The sequence below is a fragment of the Artemia franciscana genome, chromosome 4 (assembly GCF_032884065.1).
Source record: "Artemia franciscana chromosome 4, ASM3288406v1, whole genome shotgun sequence".
Taxonomy (NCBI): Eukaryota; Metazoa; Arthropoda; class Branchiopoda; order Anostraca; family Artemiidae; genus Artemia; species Artemia franciscana.
In genome coordinates this window covers 26,201,128-26,218,003 of record NC_088866.1, presented here as the reverse complement: position 1 = coordinate 26,218,003, position 16,876 = coordinate 26,201,128, and the positions used below count along the sequence as shown (strand labels likewise).

General features: G+C 36.9%; 1 protein-coding gene and 1 long non-coding RNA gene across 2 annotated transcripts in view; one reads left to right on the top strand and one right to left on the bottom strand.

Annotated features, from left to right (window-relative positions):
• Positions 1 to 16,876, top strand: part of LOC136026222 (uncharacterized) — a 263,409-nt gene that overhangs the window by 175,378 nt on the left and 71,155 nt on the right. The gene's annotated exons all lie outside the window — the stretch shown is intronic.
• Positions 1,978 to 3,290, bottom strand: LOC136025640 (inhibin beta chain-like). The gene has a single exon (XM_065701627.1). It carries the CDS (start codon positions 3,097 to 3,099, stop codon positions 2,440 to 2,442), a length of 660 nt encoding a protein of 219 aa, XP_065557699.1. The 5' UTR covers positions 3,100 to 3,290; the 3' UTR covers positions 1,978 to 2,439.

Here is a 16,876-nt window from a genome sequence, read left to right as displayed (position 1 = left end):
CCCTGTTGGATACAAAAGATTATCAATATTATGACTGGTAAAAGGCTTTAAGAGCTGAAAGAAACAGAATTCTATTTTCTACTGACCACGTATGGACTTTTATGTGTTTTTAGTAAAACTTTATTTTTCAAAATTCTAAAAATATTGGAAAATATCCCAAATTAGTTTATTTGAGCTAGTTTTGTAAATATAACTTGCGTGATTTGCGAAATAATAATTTCTGGTTGTTTTAAGTTTTAATTTCTCTCTTTGCTTCTATCAGAAAATGTTTTTTTTCTTCTTTTTTATTAATACACACGAGGTCGTTGTTCTGATGCTCTTTATTAGAGTTTCCTTGTAAATTTTCACTGTTACTCATTACCCGAATGTTAACAAACAAGTTAATTACCAAGCAATTACTTAATTTAGGAAGCCATTTAGAAATGGACAAGAGTTCAAAGAACCTTCTAGAGTCATTCCAGGACTAAAGTTCAGTTCAATAAGTTTTAAGGAATGGAAGTTCTAGTTGATTTTGCAGGGTTCAAAACTATGTAAATTGATTTACTAGAAATTCTTAATTGTATTTTTGAAACATATCCTCCTTGATTTATTGTGAGGCAATTTCCTACAATGCTTGACCCTTAGAAGGCTTCTCACGTTTAACCCTACTTCCTAGAAATGTGAATACACCTTCCCCCTCCTGAAATCACAAACTCTGGCTTTGTAATAGAGATTTTAAAAATATTTTTCTTTTTAATGGACGCTTCCCACCTTGACCAAAATCCTATATATAACCCTGATTCTTTGCAAAGCAATTGAACAAATTTTTTTGTCTCTGATCATCTTTGATCACGACCAGGACATCAGTCACTGAATTTGTACACACAAATCCTTCAATAGAAATTTCACACCTTTTATCGGTATCAATTTGGAAAGGCCCTCCATTAATTATATAGTACAAGCCACTGGCAGGGGTGCCAATGGAGGGGGCAGGCATTTACCCCTCCTCTTAGATCTTAAAAAGTATTTTCTTGTATTTAAGAAAATCCCCTCCTAGATTTTGAAAAGTCTATCTTTTTTGCATCATTATTTTAAAACTCCACAAAAAATCCTTGCCCCCTACCTACGCTTCCGTTAATTAGCACCATGAGTCATGGAGAAAACGGAAGCAGTCAGCAGCCAACTATATTAATTTCAAACAAAGAAACATTAGTCTAGCTATTTTGTCTAGTCTATTAGTCGTAGAATAATCAAGAGCATTCATAGGGACTCTAAAAGTGGTCAACTCCTCCCTTAAAAAAAGAGAGAGAATTCCGTAACAAACTAAAAAAAAACTTTTTGGCTAATTTATTTTCAAACAGTAATCCCTCCCCCTTTGGTCAAATTTTCCTCCAAGGAACCCCCCCACCCTGTATTGAGAGGAAGGGATTTCAATCTCACTTTTATGTACAGGCTCGTAAAGCAAAGCATCCAACATTAAATATCAGTTGAACCTTCTCCTCATTCATTGGTTAAAATTTCAATTCAGTCATGGACGTCATTTAGGTTTCTTGTTATGGGGCAATAGCCCAGTATAGAATCAATCAAATCATATCCAAGCAAAATACTGCATTTACGTAATCATGTGGTGCACATAGCTCAGAGGCTTTTTTTAGAATGAAAGGATCCAAACACGGAGTAAGTGAATTTTTATGCCATTTAAAAAAACCAGAAACGGTGGAGGGAATGATTGTGTGAAAAAACATAAGGGGAGGGGGATATGGGTATCAGCCCTTCATATAATATCAATTTTCACGGATTTTTTCTACATTATCACATTGGCCTATTCTGTGCTCTTCTGGATATTCGCCCTTTCCCTGCAGTACAATTTTGGCTAAATAACATTGATTGTGATCGTTTCCTCCCCCCCCCCTTGATAATCTGACAAGCCAAGCTGACCACGTAGGTCATAAAGGAAAAGTCTTTAAACAAAGTTTTAACATTTCAAATATCCTCCACTTGTTTTCTAAACGATATTGCTTCCTAAAAAAAAAAAAAACAAAAAAAAACAATGCGAGCATCGACACTTGCGTAACATTCTTTTTCCTAGTTTATCAATCACAGCGTGTGAGACATTCAAACATCATCATCACATCGTCATTCATTTCACTTTACTCAAGATAAATGGCCATCGGCACAAGACAGTTTTTCTGCCTTTTTGCAGCACAAAATAAAAATACAAACTTATGGTAAGCTAAAAAGCACTAAACAAACATTGTGACATCGACTAGAGCTATAGCACACTTTAATTATTTTTGACTCTGCTATAAAAAACGTTTCGTTCAGTCGCTTAAATCTCCGCTCTATGGCATCTCCGATCAGAAAAGCAATTCACAGCATAACAAACAACATGACAATGTGGCTCAAAAAAGCGATCACAGACAAAATTTGAAATAGTTTACTAGAAATTCGAAGTCTAAGCTATGGACAACCACATTCGTGGACACTCATTTTTGGCAAATCACGTTTAATTATATTCCTATCTGGACCGAAGTAAATTAATGACATAGATGTAAATTTAGTCGGAGCACAACATGGCTGCAGCTCAGGAAATTTATCTAGCTTTCTGTATTCACCAAGGATATGGGAATGGTAGTTTCGGAATGCATCTGGGGTCTGTGGACCGCTGCACTCTCCACGGCAATAATTAGCATAATATCCACTGGGGGCGATGATCCAATCATCCCATCCCAACTGTTTAAAACTCACATAAAATCGTTCTTTGCAACAAGACTTTGTTTTGGCACTACAGACAAGAGCTCGTCGTCTCATCCGTCGATTCGGCGTAGAGTCGGTATGAATTACAAGAAAAGGTTTATTGCTGGCTTTCCGAATTGCACGGACTTTGTGTTTTCTTTGTCTTTCTTTTTTCTTTTTGGGTCTACTTGAACGAATTACGGGTTTAACTAATGATCGGCAACCAGAGCAGTCAACTAAAAGTTGAAGACTATCTCCAGTTCCTTCAGCAAACCATTTCTGAACGCCACTTGTGATGTCAAAACGCTTCCAACCGAGATTGGATGCCACCACTTTTTGGCTGGCTAATAATATTGTGTTCCAGCCCTGAAAAAAAAGAAACATAATTATCCTAATAGCTCTCAAATTGATTAGAAAATATTGCTCAAACCGAAAAACCGTCTCTAATATTTTAGCATTATACAAAAGAGCGAAAAGAAGTTTTCAAGCTATTCAAAAAATCACGTTTGCTAAAAAGATTTACAATCAGTCTACTTATCACCTCAAGCCCTAGCTCATGGGTGTCATTCTTTTGCGTCTTCCGAAAAATCGTAATTAGAGTCTCATGGCTGAGATTTACTTGTTTCTTACTTCCTTTGTCTATTGAGATACATTTATTATTATTTTTTTGTGCATCTTTTCGTGTTTTCGTGCATTAAGTTATTTTAATGCGGCTAGACAATTTTATAGTTTTTTCAATCGGCTAGACAATTTTCATTATTAGCCATTCGCCAATGTTTTCAGGGATAATGGTTGGCAGAGTGACATTTGGTGTCGCTACAGCTTGATCAACTATGCCTTCCAAATCTTCTAGAATAGCTCCAAGTGAATTTTGAGAACACTAGCATAGAATAGCTACTGAAGGCGCTTCATACTACTTCTTTTACGTACCTCCCTGGTGACTCTGAATAATCAGGCCTGTTACTTTTAATAGGCAAGACGATTATTTATCACAGGCTACAACCCTGGATAACTCCGTTATAAAGACATACAGCCATATCTCAAACTAGGAAGTCCCTTTCAGTAGCACACGAGTAACTGTTTTAAATTTCCGCCTTTTTTTCAAAATCAATATTCAATTTCAAAATTCAAAATTTCATACTCAAAATCCTGATTCTTGATTTCCCCTATTTCAAATATAATGGTCAGCACTTTCCAAGTAAGCCCCAACTATTATCAGATATGATTATCTTTATGCAAAATTTTTTAGGATGACTATGAAAACAAGGTTGCACGCGGAAGAACAATTTCCAGCTAGTAATAGATACAGACTGGAGATTTTATAGGCATTAAATATTAAGGTGGGGGAAATAGTTGAAGAAGGGTGAGTCTGACAGCTGTGAAAATTTACGGCAAATTTGGGAGGGCCAAAATTTATCCTTGGTGCCCGACCCAATATATATCTTTTTTGAGAGGGGGATTTGGTAGCCATGGTCTTTTGAGTCCTGAGCCTTGACCCCGAGTGTTTGGGTCCGACCTGCCACTCAAATGAAATGAAAACAGTGAAAAATGTTTTTGTACAGAGTGCCTAAGAGTAGCTACGAAGACAACGCTGCTGTTCCATCAACTAAAATAATTTCACCTAATTATTTACTGTTTTCTGCAAATTTGCTTAAAATAAAATTATATTAAATCAAATAATGTCCTTCAATAAAATTATTCTTTATAAATTATTTAAAAAAATTGTTTGAAACTATTATTTTTCTTATATAAATATAAAACAGTTCCATCACATTACATTATTTTTGGGTAGCTGTATAAAAAAAAAACATTTTCAACATCATCGTTTAAATATACTTTTGAAACACAAGAGATGTTTCTTAAAAGAATTATTCTATCTAATAAAATAATGGTTAGCGAAAAATTCAAAAAAAGAAGAATTATCTTAATCATGACCTTGACGGTTTTCCTTCTTGACACTACGAAGATAAAACTCACAATAAAAAGAGAGAAATAAAAGCGAGATTAACAAAGCTTTAAAACTATCACTCAAAGCTGTTGAGTTAACACTCAGCTTCCGTTCAAAGCTATACTTCCTTTGAGCAAGGATGCTAAAAAATTTTTGATGTCAGTTTTATTTAGTTTGGAATTTTTTATGGTTTTTCCTTTTTCCCAGCAAGACGGCTATTAGCTATATGACTGAAATATTCGTATTGTAAAAATTTGTCTCGATAGAGAAAAAATCTTCATTTTTTTTGTTTGTGTTTTTTAAAAGATTTTCGAGTATCAAACGTAATTGCAGACAAAAGGTAGTTTAATAAGATAAGACAAATTTATTGACAAAATTATTGATTTCAATTTGCTTCAATAACTAACAGGAAAAACCACTGGGTTTGATGATTGTTCAAAACATAACATCTAAGAAAAATTATCTATATAATATTAACTTCCTAGAAGAATGAGTTTCAACCCAACCTTGAAATTGCTAGTCGTTATAATTTTTGACCAGTGTTATACCCTCTGATAGAGAACCTCCCTGTGCTCTCAGAAAACACGGAAAAAAAGATGCCCTTCGGAGTCACAAATACATAAAAATGAGTTCTAATACTAAATGCTATTTTTTGAAACGAATGTTAACGAGCAGAGTTGAATTAAGCGAACGATCCTATCCCATTTTGAATAATTTTTCTTAAGTATATCTCGTTTTTGTTGTGTCTTCCTTTTTAAAACTATTTAGGCGCTAGATGTCACAAGGCGCAACCATAGAAAGTGCAAAATTGACTGTCATATTGCGCAGAATCAAGATTAGGCTTAGCTCTTATTCCTGGGGTGTGACACTCATTTTCTCTCCTTTGACGCAGCAAAACTTTCGATCGTGTATGCCTTAGGAATCCACTATGTAAAATTAAAGCCAATGTGCTGATAATTGGCATTTTCAACTGCTCAATGACTCTCTTTTTCCTTGTAGAATAAAATTTGTTGAGTGTCAACATATATCACAATTTGTTCTTGACGATCTGACTACAGAAATTCCAATGTTATCAGGACTACCTCAGGGAAGTATTATTTTTACCCCAACTTTTTTTTCTGGTGTTCATAAATTACTTAGGAGATAACCTTACGGTACCTCACATCTCACACTTTTACTGATTGTACGACGACAGTGGTCTCTATAGCGAAGGATAATCAGTGAACCTTATAAATCTCAGTGAACCTTATAAAAAACTTCAGGCCGACTTGGAAAAATCAAGATTTGGGAGAACACGTTGCTTATCAGCTTCAATACATCAAAAACAGAAGGGAATTTTTATTTCGAAGAAAAAAAATGTATTGTCTCATCTTGATTTTATCGCCAAAGGAGAGAAAATAATAAAATAAATCCCCTACACCTTCTTGAGTTCACTGTACTTCAGATTTCACAAGTGGTGAACACATCAGCAAAATGAGATCCTTCTGCTCCAAGAAGTTAGGAGTTATCCTAAGATACAAAAATTTACCCCCTTATGAGTCTACCTTGCCTGTTTTCATGTCGTTTAATATACCAGTCATAGAATAGCCATTCTCTTATTTTGCCAGTGCTCGAAAAAGCCGTATCACTCCTCTACAGCGTCCTCACAATTAAGCAGCTCGTGCGGAAACTTCTGGAAACCCTGATGTCAAATCCTATAATTGATCCAAGTTTGCTTCGAGGTGTCAATTCTGTCGGTCTTTAATACATATATGTACATATATACATTCCTCTCCATCAGTATTTACTGAAGCTCTTTCCTGAAAGCTAAAAGCCTTTAAAAGTAACTCGCCATCCAGGGGTGAATCTAGAGCCAAATATTGGGAGAAGCCCAGTGTGACAAAATCTTGCAGGGGGGAGGGTCAAATGTGACCTAATTGCCAATAATTGATTGAAATACAAGATAAGAGGGCGTCAAAAAAATCTTAGGGGGGTCGGAGTTCCCCAGCCCCTATGGATCTGCCAATGTTGCCATCGTAAAACCGGTCGGGCTTATCTTGAGCAAGGTACAACCCGCAGGAACATCTAAAACTGGGTTTCGCTCGACGATCCGTCAGCATCTGGGAAAGGTTCCCAACATAAATAACCCCTGAAAATCCCTCGCTTGAATCATTCAAGCAAAAGTACAACAAATATAACAAAACTGAAAATATAATAAATGAAGAAATTGCCAGGACGAGCGGAATATTGTCTTTTTGATAGAGCTGCTAAAATTGTAATAGAAAGAAACCTACCTGATGTTTTTTTAGTTAACATTTTATTTGATAATTTTATTAAAAAGCGCAAAGAACTTTGGATTTTAAGAGTTTTGAGGGGGGGGGTGCATTTCCTCCCCCTTTCAATGAAGGGACTTTTATTAGACTTTCAATTATCAAATAATTAATAAGATATCAAAGGGCTGTGGATCCATGTTCCGACATAGTTTTAAAAATATATTTTTTATAATAAGTCAGCTGTACAGTGAATGAGCTAAATTAACAAAACAGATCATGCCATTGGAAAGTAACGTTTTCTACCGTTTTGTGATGCAAAAAAGCAATTTCGGCAGACAGAGGGCCAAATTGTAATCGACTGAAAATTTTGAGACATTCTGTATCACTGCACTCCCACGCAGTGATACAGACTAAAGAGCTAACGTGGGTAATTAGTTTTAAGTCTCATTTAACAGCGTTTATTCATGTGAGGCTTCATAGAATTTACTTAGAGCGGTGCATTGCAATGCATCAGATATGGGTGAGGAGGACTATTGGATTTTTATGTGAGTTGAATGTATATTAAGGCCGAAACTTTCATTGAGCATTTTCTGAAGTAAGTTTTCTTTGAAAACTTACTGAGTATTCCGTTTATGATTCCTCCCTTCATCATGGTGACTATTTCTTTTTACTAGGCCTGTAATTTGGGTGTTGGACAATGACAGCACACCTCTTATTGCAGTAGTATTTTAAGTGTGAAGTAAAAGATCGCATTCATACACTTACCTCCAAGAAAGGCAGAGGGGCGGGGACTTCTGCGGACAAAAGAATGTGAGGAAAATTGTGAAAATGACAGTAACATTACTTTCTATCGTTCAGCAGGGTAATATAGAAAAGAAATATTGATGTGTCGCTGAACTTATCTTGGTCATCTGAGCCTCCTTTTGTAAAAGCTTAGCAAAAAGTTGTTGGCAACTATTTCTGGAATGTGAAAATTTTAAATATGACCTTACTTCAGAAAAAAGACCTTTCTTTTCTTTCTTCTTTCTTTCTTTCTCAGAAAAAATTGTTGCTTTCTCGTGATTACAAAAAATTCCAATTATTAAAGAAATTGCCAAACTAATAACCGTAGTTAATGTGTAACAGTGACTTTAAGAAAATATTTTCAATTGTTATTTAGAATTTCAATACCATCGAAACAATAGGCTATCATAGAATTATCAATCGATGTGAGCTTGGTCATATTTGGGAAAGAATCGTAGAATGGCGCTACAAACTGGCAGAATTTACCAACTTTCCATGGTCTAGTTTTTGATTCATGACAGTCGTGATGCCATGATGTCATGTCAGATAATCAAACAGTTCGTGGTAACGAACTGTAAGAAAGAAGCGACGCAGCTCAATAATAACCGAAAATATAAAGAATGTATATATATATATATATATATATATATATATATATATATATATATATATATATATATATATATATATATATATATATATATATATATATATATATATATATATATATATATATATATATATATATATATATATATATACTAGCTGTTGGGGTGGCGCTTCGCGCCACCCCAACACCTAGTTGGTGGGGCACTTCGCGCCCCCCCCAAGCCCCCCCGCGCGCTTAAGTCGTTACGCGCCATATTAGTTACGCGCCATTGTAGCTGTGTCCCTGTGTCCCACCTGTGAATAGAGATAGATATAAATATATATTTTTAACTACGTAAAACATGCGAATATACAACATTCTTCGCTGTCCCATTGTCTGTGCATATAAATAGCATTTATATTCCCTGTGTCCCGGTCGTCATTTGTGTCCTGGTGTCCCAGTTTGTAATTTCTCTTTGAGTGTCCCGGTCGTCATTTATATTCCCTGTGCCCCAGTGTCCCGGTCGTCATTTGTGTCCCGGTCTGTAATTTCTATTCAAACAATCCCTGTGTCTCAGTCGTCAATTATATATCCCGCCTTTGCCCCCGGCGTCCCCGTTGTAGTTGTGTCCCTGTGTCCCGGTCGTCATTTATATTCCCGGTTATATCCACGTTTTCTTTTCTTACTTTCTCTATCAGCAGCAAGTATTATGGCATAGACTCTTTGAGCAGCTTCCTCGGCTGTTGCCATTGTAGGTTCTTCAGTCATTTTACAATTAAACATTTTTCCGTGAACACATGTCTTAAATAACATTAATGACGTCACCGTCAAAGCAAAAATGACGACAACTAATTTAATGACGTCAGTCAACACAGAAACATGACGTCACCTGATCCACAGACAGACACACAGACAGACAACTTATTTTTATATATATAGATATATACTAGCTGTTAGGGTGGCGCTTCGCGCCCCCAAGCCCCCCCGCACGTGTAAGTCGTTACGCGCCATATTAGTTACGCGCCGTTGTAGTTGTGTCCCTGTGTACCACCTATGAATATAGATATATTTATAAATGTGTTTTGAACTACGTAAAACTTGCAAATATACAACATTCTTGGCTTTCTCATTGTCTGTGCATATACAAAGCCTTATGTACTTATAATGACGTCATATGCAAACGCTCTTTTTACAAACAAACAAACATGCATACACACAACTCGTTGTTATATAGATAGACAGATAGATGGATACAATACAAATTAACTCCGCATAACTTGCGAATATACAACATTCTTCGCTGTCCAATTGTCGCTGCATATAAATAGATTGTCAGGTTTACCGACCCTCGAACATGCAACGTACAATTGTCCATGAAAAAAACAATCTGTATTATGATCTATACCACATTTTTCTAATGATTGACCTTGAGCTTTGTTGATGGTAATTGCAAATACTAATCGAATTGGGAATTGCAATCTTTTAAATTGAAAAGGCAGATCCTTTGGAATCATGGGAATGCGAGGAATAAGAACAGCCTCACCCTCAAAAGGCCCTGTCAAGATTGTGGCCTCCATTACGTTTTCTATTGTTTTTTTTTTTACGGCAAGTCGCGTGCCATTGCAAAGCTTTGGTGGGTTTATGTTACGTAACAACATTATTGGTACGCCTATTTTTAGTTGTAGCACGTGTGGTGGAAACCCTGAAAGATCCACGGAATTTAAAAATTCAGATGGATAATTAACCGCCTCATTTGGTTCCAAAACTGTGTCGACTGACTTCTAAAGGACTGCCTGGTCTCGAATCTTGGTCAAAACAATATTGTTGATTTCGTGGACGTCTATATTTTTGGATGCAAGAATCGCTCTTTCACTTAGCCATTTATTATTTTTATAATTGTTTAGAATAATCGGAAATACTTTTTCAATCAATTAATTTTTGGACGTCACTAAATTACAGAATTCAGCAGGTAGTTGTATACATCCTGAAATTGAGTCTACTGGGAGCTTTCCGTTTCCAATTACCAGCAATTGATATGAAAATGTTTGACCAGAGTCATCTTTTTGCAATCGGAAACGTATTTTTGTAGTTAATTTTAATGTCTTTACGTGTGCCCGTAAATTAGAATTTTTCAGGCAAGCATTCATTTCATCTGCAGGGGATGATCTAGGTATTATAGGTAGTTTGCCTGAAATCTCCCGCAAGCAATATTAATGTGCTGTCAAAGGGTTTCGAATTCTTTCGCAAATCTTTCAAACATTGATCCAGAGCCTCGAGCGATTTTTTGTGTGCCATTGTGCACTCGTCCCAAATAATAAGTTGGCATTGCTGCAATACCTTACCAATCCCAGATGATTTAGAAATATTGCACGTGGGAGTTTCTGTAGAATACAAATTCAGAGGCAATTTCAATGCAAAATGAGCAGTTCTTCCACCAGGCAGCAACGTTGCGGCTATTCCGGACGACGCAATTGCCAACGCTATTTCAATTTTTGATCGAATTGATGCCAGAATCAGTTTTATCACAAACGTTTTACCAGTACCTCCTGGCGCATCCAAAAAGAAAATTTCTCCAACGTTGTTATCGACACAATGCATTATCGTATCATAAATGTCTTTTTGTTCCGACGTTAACTTGGAAATGTTATTTTGTACATACGACAATAGATCACTCGTACTGTAACTTTGTTCACGATCCAATTCTACACATGTTGAAACAGCAGCGGTACGATTAGGTGAAGGCATTCCCAAATCCTGAAGAGGTTTGTTTGCCATCCATACGCACAAATCTTCTATAATAACTAAAGTGTACTTATAAATTTCTGATGTAAAATCAAAAGTCATATCTGACGTCTCTAACCATTTTCGATGGAGTATATCTTCGGACATTTTCGATTTATATTTTTCCCATAACTTTGTAGGAGCTGAAGGAGACCAAGTTGTTAGTATGATTCCAAACAATGCACGAATTTGACTTGGAGTTGACGTTTCGCACGCGTCATTGATGCAGTTATCCCAGTGTTGGTCATTCTCCAATAAATTCAGAGCTTGGCATGCACTACGGTAAGTGTCATGTATAGTACCGTTTACAGTTCTCAAATACTCAAAGGACGTCGGACCGGGTCCATTCACCAAAAGCAGGCGTAGAAATAATCTTTCATGTTGATTGGGGTGAACGGTGTAGAGTCTTCCTATCGTGGTATCTTTGAAGATGGTAGGTTGGCCGTTGACTGACTTACCTTGTTTTCGACGTTCAAATACTTCATTTTTAGTATCCAACGTGTAATACGAAGGCACTTCAGTATACAGCAGTTTTTTTGCAAAAGAATCATTTTTGCATAGCGAAAAGAAAGCAGTTAACTTTGTATCCGGTGGATTCAGGGCTCTTTGTTGCACGTTGGATTCCGAAAAATAAACACGTTGACCATTCTGTAAATGCACCGCATGTATCGGAAATGAAAGAATTCGCCAAACAGCTTCATTACTGCTTATGTATCTTCCAGCCTGATATTGTACGATTTCGTCGATATCTTTGATTTTGGACTGCAAGCCAAAACTGCCATGTCACTGCCTTTGTTGACGTATTTACATATGTATTTGATTGCCTTTACGGAGTTACAGTATTCAACATTTATGTGTGCATTAAATGTTTTTGATAATAACGGGGAATATGGAACAATCCACTGGTTATCTACTTCGATGGTGGTACCGTTACGCTTCTTTATTGTTGCTGTTTTACCGCCACCTTAAAGTAGATCTTCTTCTATATTGTGGGTAACCATCATTGCCAGTAATTGTGTTGGGTGCTAAAAGTCGAGGATATTGCTTTGTGCACCTTCCTTCGGCCATGCATGGTGAATTTTCGTTCAGTGCACCGCAAGGTCCATGTATCATATTTTTTACAATAATATCATATAACCCCTTATCGATATTTTCATCAGGTATTTCGGCGGAAATCACATCATCAATTTCATTAGAAGTAATTTTTTAATGTAGCCAGATTAGTATATGTGGCAATCCTCGTTTTTGCCATTCCACTGAGTACATCCAGCGTCGCACTGACCCAAACACTTCAAGTTTTACTATGTATTTTATCAGTGATTTCAACTTTTGCCCAAAGAAACGGGCCGTAATGTCATGTCTATGAACCGCCGATTGTCCTTGAAGTAAAAGCTGCTGCATCTCGTCCCAATATTGATTACTTGTAAATGTAATAAATCAATCTGGACGACCATAAAGACGAACATACGCAATAGCATCTTGAGCATATTCATGCATATGACGGGTACTGCCAGCATATGAAAAAGGTAAAATCGTTAATATTACAACGTTTGTGGTATTACCATCATTTACAACTGCATCTCGCAAATGAATGTATTGTTCAGAGCGGAGCTTGTTCTAATTCAGACGGATAAATAGAAAACGTTCTGATTCAATTTTTGCATACATATTAACGATGTATTGGTGAAAAAATTGATGGCATTTAAAAATATAATTGTCTTCATCCTGCCGAATCATTAGTCATTAGCCGAATTATTATAGGTATAACAATGCATTGCACTGCATTTCTTATTCATTTCTTTGTTAATGGCTGGATTAATCAATTTAATATTAAAGTGATTGCCGTCGGCTCCATCCCAAAAAATGATAGGATATTGTAGGGCATCGTAGCGTCGATGAGTTTCAGCAATTTTTACCAACTGAGCGTTTCACTTATGAAGAATAATATCTCAAGGTAAAAACAGATCACCGACCATAACGATTGCCACTTCGTCGATAGTTAGAGCATCGTATCTACGCACATGTTGGCCAGGAGGCGTTTTGTCAGCGGAAATAACAATTTTATGCATATCAGTAGGTATCAAATCGGCGGCTGTTTTGAACAGACGCACAAAATTATTATTTTCGTGGAAAAGATGTTGCAATTGGGAAACGATTGTCCTTTCAACGTCGGGAGAAATTTCGCAACGTGCATTCAATTCAGAATTTCTATCACTGATGAAGTACAATAGTAAAAATTTATGAGTCTCGCCTGAGAATGGTAGGAGGGACCCTGCTCTATAACAAATTTGCCATTTTATTTTGAAAATAGGCATAAATTGATCTGGATTTTTGATTTAGGCACCAAACGACTTCATTCGGAAACATGAGTTATATTTTCTGATTTTTTATAAAAAAAAAAGAGCTTAGATTCTGACGTAATTCCAGTAAGCAAAGTCTTCAATGGCTCTGGGGGTGCAGCCAGTTGAGGAAGTTTAACTTTTCCTGAGGCGCAACACATTCCGATTGTTTCACCATTAAATTTCAAGGCCTTGCAGTAGGGACAAATTTTAGACATAGTCCCGATTTGAACACATCTATTATAATCATCGACTGGGCTGTACCTGAATACCATGCGATAATTTTCACGATGCTCTTGTGATTCATCGGCACGCTTTCTTTTGGCATTATCTCTTGAAGCCGCAAGCCTGTTTTCACGTTGCTCTTGTGATTCCTCGGCACGCCTTCTTTTTTCACTTTCTCTTTTAGCAGCAAGTCTGGTTTCGCGTTGCTCTGGTAGTTCCTCGACACGCCTTTGTTGACGGAAATTGCACATTCCTAATCTGGCATTATCTCTTGAAGCCGCAAGCCTGTTTTCACGTTGCTCTTGTGATTCCTCGGCACGCTTTCTAAACTTACTTTCTCTATCACCCGCATACTTGTTTTCTTGCTGTTCCTGTGATTCCTCGGCACGCTTTCTTTTCTTACTTTCTCTATCAACAGCAAGTTTTTTGGCATAGACTCTTTGAGCAGCTTCCTCGGCTGTTGCCATTGTAGGTTCTTCAGTCATTTTACAATTAAACATTTTTTCGTCCAAGATTTTCTTACGATTAAAAATTTGTCTTTGAACGAATTCCTTAAATACCTTTAATGACGTCATTGTCATAACAAACATAACGACAACTAACTTTATGACGACATGATGACATGACGTCACTCAACAGACCAAACACACATACAACTTATATATATACTAGCTGTCGGGGTGGCGCTTCGCGCCACCCCAACACCTAGTTGGTGGGGCGCTTCGCGCCCCCCCAAGCCCCCCCGCACGCGTAAGTCGTTACGCGCCATATTAGTTACGCGCCATATTAGTTACGCGCCATTGTAGTTGTGTCCCTGTGTCCCACCTGTGAATATAGATAGATTTATATATGTGTTTCAAACTACGTAAAAATTGCGAATATACAACATTCTTGGCTTTCCCATTGTCTGTCCATATACAAAGCCGCATGTACTAATAATGACGTCATATGCAAATGCTCTTTTTACAAACAAACAAACATGCATACACACAACTCGTTTTTATATAGATAGATAGATAGATAGATACAATACAAATTAACTACGTAAAACTTGTGAATATACAACAGTCTTCGCTGTCCCATTGTCTGTGCGTATAAATAGATTGTCAGGTTTACCGACCCTCAAAGATGCAACATACAATTGTACATTGGTAAAGCAATCTGTATTAAGATCTATACCGCATTTTTCTAGTGATTGCCCTTGAGCTTTGTTGATGGTGGTTGCAAATGCTAATCGAATTGGGAATTGCAATCTTTTAAATTGAAAAAGCAGATCCGTTGGAATCATGGGAATGCGAGGAATAAGAACAGCCTCACCCTCATAAGACCCTGTCAAGATTGTGGCATCTATTAGGTTTTCCATTGTTTTTTTTTTACGGCAAGTCGCGTGCCATTGCAAAGCTTTGGTGGGTTGATATTTCCTAAAAGTATTATTGGTACGCCTATTTTTAGTTGTAGCAGGTGTGGTGGACACCCTGAAGGATCTATGGAATTTAAAAATTCAGATGGATAATTAACCGCTTCATTTGGTTCCGAAATACAAATTAACTGCGTAAAACTTGCGAATATACAACATTCTTCGCTGTCCAATTCTCGCTGCATATAAATAGATTATCAGGTTTACCGACCCTCGAACATGCAACGTACAATTGTCCATGGGAAAAACAATCAGTATTAAGATCAATACCACATTTTTCTAATGATTGACCTTGAGCTTTGTTAATGGTGATTGCAAATGCTAATCGAATTGGGAATTGCAATCTTTTAAATTGAAAAGGCAGATCTGTTGGAATCATGGGAATGCGAGGAATAAGAACAGCCTCACCCTCAAAAGGCCCTGTCAGGATTGTGGCCTCTATTAGGTTTTCCATTGTTTTTTTTTTACGGCAAGTCGAGTGCCATTGCAAAGCTTTGGTGGGTTTATATTTCTTAAAAGTATTATTGGTACGCCTATTTTTAGTTGTAGCACGTGTGGTGGAAACCCTGAAAGATCTATGGAATTTAAAAATTCAGATGGATAATTAACCGCTTCATTTAGTTCCAAAACTGTGTCGACTGACTTGTAAAGGACTGCCTGGTCTTGAATCTTGGTCAAAACAATATTGTTGATTTCGTGGACGTCTATATTTTTGGGTGCGAGAATTGCTCTTTCACTTAGCCATTTATTATTTTTATAATTTTTTAGAATATTCGGAAATACTTTTTCAATCAATTCATTTTTGGACGTCACTAAATTACAGAAATCAGCAGGTAGTTGTATACGTCCTGAAATTGAGTCTACTGGGAGCTTTCCGTTTCCCATTGCCAGCAATTGATCTGAAAATGTTTGACCAGAGTCATCGTTTTGCAATCGGACACGCATATTTGTAGTTAATTTTAATGTTTTTACGTGTGCCCATAAATTAGAATTTTTCAGGCAAGCATTCATTTCGTCTGCAGGAGTTGATCTAGGTATTATAGGTAATGTTTGCCTGAAATCTCCCGCAAGCAATATTAAGGTGCTGCCAAAGGGTTTCGACTTCCCTCGCAAATCTTTCAAGCATTGATCCAGAGCCTCGAGCGATTTTTTGTGTGCCATTGTGCACTCATCCCAAATAATAAGTTTGCATTGCTGCAATACTTTACCCATCCCAGATGATTTGGAAATATTGCACGTGGGAGTTTCTGTAGAATGCAAGTTCAGAGGCAATTTCAAAGCGGAATGAGCAGTTCTTCCACTAGGCAGCAATGTTGCGGCTATTCCGGACGACGCAATTGCCAACGCTATATCATTTTTAGATCGAATTGATGCCAGAATCAGTTTTATCACAAACGTTTTACCAGTACCTCCTGGCGCATCCAAAAAGAAAATTTCTCCAACGTTGTTATCGACACAATGCATTATCGTATCATAAATGTCTTTTTGTTCCGACGTTAACTTGGAAATGTTATTTTGTACATACGACAATAGATCACTCGTACTGTAACTTTGTTCACGATCCAATTCTACACATGTCGAAACAGCAGCGATACGGTTAGGTGAAGGCATTCCCAAACCCTGAAGAGGTTTGTTTGCCATACTTATGCACAAATCTTCTATAACAACTAAAGTGTAGTTATAAATTTCTGATGTAAAATCAAAAGTCATGTCTGACGTCTCTAACTGTTTTCGATGAAGTGTATCTTCGGACATTTTTGACTTATATTTTCCCCATAAATCTGTAGGAGCTGATGGAGAGCAAGTTGTTAAAATGATGCCAAACAA

Coding starts and splice junctions, on each gene's coding strand:
- LOC136025640 (XM_065701627.1), bottom strand. CDS start 3,099: ATGTTTCTTTTTTTTCAGGGCTGGAACACAATATTATTAGCCAGCCAA.